Here is a 2,716-nt window from a genome sequence, read left to right as displayed (position 1 = left end):
AATGCTCAGTCCTCACCTCCTTCTACAGGTGTGCAGTGGAGAGCATCCTGTGATCCAGCATCAACGTGTGGCATGGAGGCTGCACAGAAAACTGTTGGAGTCAGCCTCCACACCATCACAGACATCTACACCTCCAGATGCAGGAAGAGGGCCACCTGCATCATGAAGGACCCCACTCACCCAGCACACACACTTTTTGCCCCACTCCCCTCAGGAAGGAGGTTGAGGAGCATTAAGTGTAGAACCACTAGACTGAGGAACAGCTTCTACCCTGAGGCTGTTAGACTCATGAATCTCTAACCAGAATAATCACTGTGAAAAATCACATCATGTTGCTGTGTTCATGCTCATCTGCTCACACAGACTGATGTTCATGCTGCTGTTTGGTGTATTGTTTTTATGTTATTAGTACTTAGTGTATAGTTGATGTTTTTCTTAGTTCATATCTTAAATCTTATTACTGTTTTTCTTTTACATTTTATTTTTGAATGTAACTGGGACCTTGTGTACACAATTTCACTCCACCACATGTACCACATGTGGTGGAATGACAATAAAGAATATCTGAATCTGAACTTATTACAGAATTATGCTGTTAATTTTCCTAATGAGCTGCTCCATCATCTTCTAGGACGAGCCAGGAAATATTTGTGTAAACATGGCATGCATCCACTGCAAACTGAGTCACATCCAGGGCAGCCTGACAGGAGCAGGGCTGAAACATGATGGAGTAATCACTGGAGCGGCACAAAAGTCGGGATAATGTTTAGGTGGGTGTGGGTGGAGGGTCAGAGAGGGACTCAGGGGAGAGAAAGAGAGAGTGAGTGGACGAACTGAAAGTGGCCTAAATGTGTGAAACACCAGAGGGGTGGCTTTTTTTTTTAAACACCTAGGGAAGTTTTGGTCAACAAGAGAAAAGTTGCCAAACTTTAACCTTGGAGCAGAGCATCACTGACCAGTGTGTGATCACATGTCTTATCATGGAAACAACATGAGGCACATCACCTAAGCCCGTGTTTCATCCCTGGGACACAAAGCTGTGAGTGATGAGCACCGTGGCCTTGGAGGCACACGGCAGCAGGGCTTCATCAAGGGGCGCTCAGGACAAAGCTCTCCGGGCAGCGTCGGAGCGCAGCGGCTACGTGCGGACATGCGTCCTCCCGCTGCACCGGGACGAACCGAGCCAGTCGTGGCTCAGACTCGCCGTGACATGGACGTACCCGAGAGTGTCCTCTGCTGTCTGCGCTGCCTCGGTTCTGCTGCTCCTCACACTGGTGGCTGAGTGGGATGCGGGCGGAAATACTTGGTGCGGCTCTGGTTTTCAGTGCGCCGTGGAGCTGCTCTCCGCTGCGTGTCACTGCGTCTCCACGGGTTTTACTCTCCTATGTGCCTTCTTCTGGCTCTGGCTCGCTCTGATCCGCTGCGGGCTGCTGATCCGGAGCGCGCTTTTCCTCCTAGCGGCGTGCCACCTCGGCGAGGCGGCGGCGCAGTCGCTCCTGCGCGGCGCTGAGGAGGAGCTGTCGTCCCCCGCCGCCACCCTGCTCGTCCTCGGCTGCGTGGGCAGCGGGGCTCTGCTGGTCGTCCGGCCGGGACAGGGAGTGTCCGTGCTCGTCTCAGTCAGCGTGATCCGGGCCGCGTCCCTGCTGTCTCTGAGCAGAGTCCGGCCCGGCTCTAGACCCTACCTGGCCTACCTGCTGGGGCTGCTGGGGGTTCTGCTTGCGAGTTATGCTGACCGGCTTCTGCCGGCCTCAGGGACCAGCGGGACGGGGTGCTGCGGCTCTGTGACCGGGGCGAAGGAGGAGGACATCCCTGTCTTCAAAAGGAGACGGAGGTCCAGCTCCGCAGCGGCCTCGGAGATGCTGGCTCACAGTCAGAGCAACAGCAAGTCCCACCGCAGGACTTCGCTGCCCTGCATTCCGCGGGACCAGGTAGGACAACTTTACACATCTGGAGCAGATGTGATCGGATGGCGAGGGGTGTTTGTGTTTGTTTGGGACCTTTGAGCTGCAGGCCCTGCTCCTCTCTGTCTCTGATGGCATGTGCAGCTTTGGAACAACAGATCTCTGACTCTGTATCGTGATGATGATGATGGCTGTTTGCTCCATGTAGGCCATCATCATCATCATCATCATCATCTGGGCGTATCTTTTGTGTTTTATCCGCTTGTTTCTGGTGCAATACCCTGAGTGATGCTGTTTCCATGTAACCTCTGCGGGTCATTCTGTCATCAGGGGCTGTGCGCTGTTTGTGACGCTGATAAGGAGGTGGTTTGTCAAGCCAAGTTTCTGAGTGCTTGCGATTATGCGTGTGCGTGTGTGCATGCTGAGGTGTGAAGTCACATCTAAATATTTTTGAAACACGTTGCTTGTCCTGGCTGCAGTGGAGTGTTGGTTACACTTTTGACATATGGAGTCTTTATGGTGCATGTTTACTGTAACAATCAGCAAAGAGAGAAAAAACTAAGGAAAATGATATCTGAGGCAGAAATTGTTCAACTTTTGATTTAGTGAGAACCACTGATTTTTTTTACTTCATCCTTTTCCACGCTCACATTTGATGTTTTTATATTTTTCTGTCAATTTTTCATGTGCAAACATAAGTGTAGTGATAGATAGATAGATAGATAGATAGATAGATAGATAGATAGATAGATGATTGATAGATAGATTGATAGATAGATAGATAGATAGATAGATAGATAGATAGATAGATAGAT

At 50.7% G+C, this 2,716-nt stretch overlaps 1 protein-coding gene across 1 annotated transcript in view; it reads left to right on the top strand.

Annotated features, from left to right (window-relative positions):
- Nucleotides 1-1,046: 1,046 nt before the first annotated feature.
- Nucleotides 1,047-2,716, top strand: part of pde3a (phosphodiesterase 3A, cGMP-inhibited) — a 103,286-nt gene continuing 101,616 nt past the window's right edge. The window contains exon 1 of the mRNA XM_037677782.1: nt 1,047-1,928. Coding sequence (XP_037533710.1) covers nt 1,047-1,928 — 882 coding nt within the window. The remainder of the gene's footprint in view (nt 1,929-2,716) is intronic.

Source organism: Nematolebias whitei, chromosome 6 (genome assembly GCF_014905685.2).
Source record: "Nematolebias whitei isolate Nwh7 chromosome 6, NemWhi1, whole genome shotgun sequence".
Classification (NCBI taxonomy): Eukaryota; Metazoa; Chordata; class Actinopteri; order Cyprinodontiformes; family Rivulidae; genus Nematolebias; species Nematolebias whitei.
This window is presented reverse-complemented; position numbering and strand designations above follow the sequence as displayed.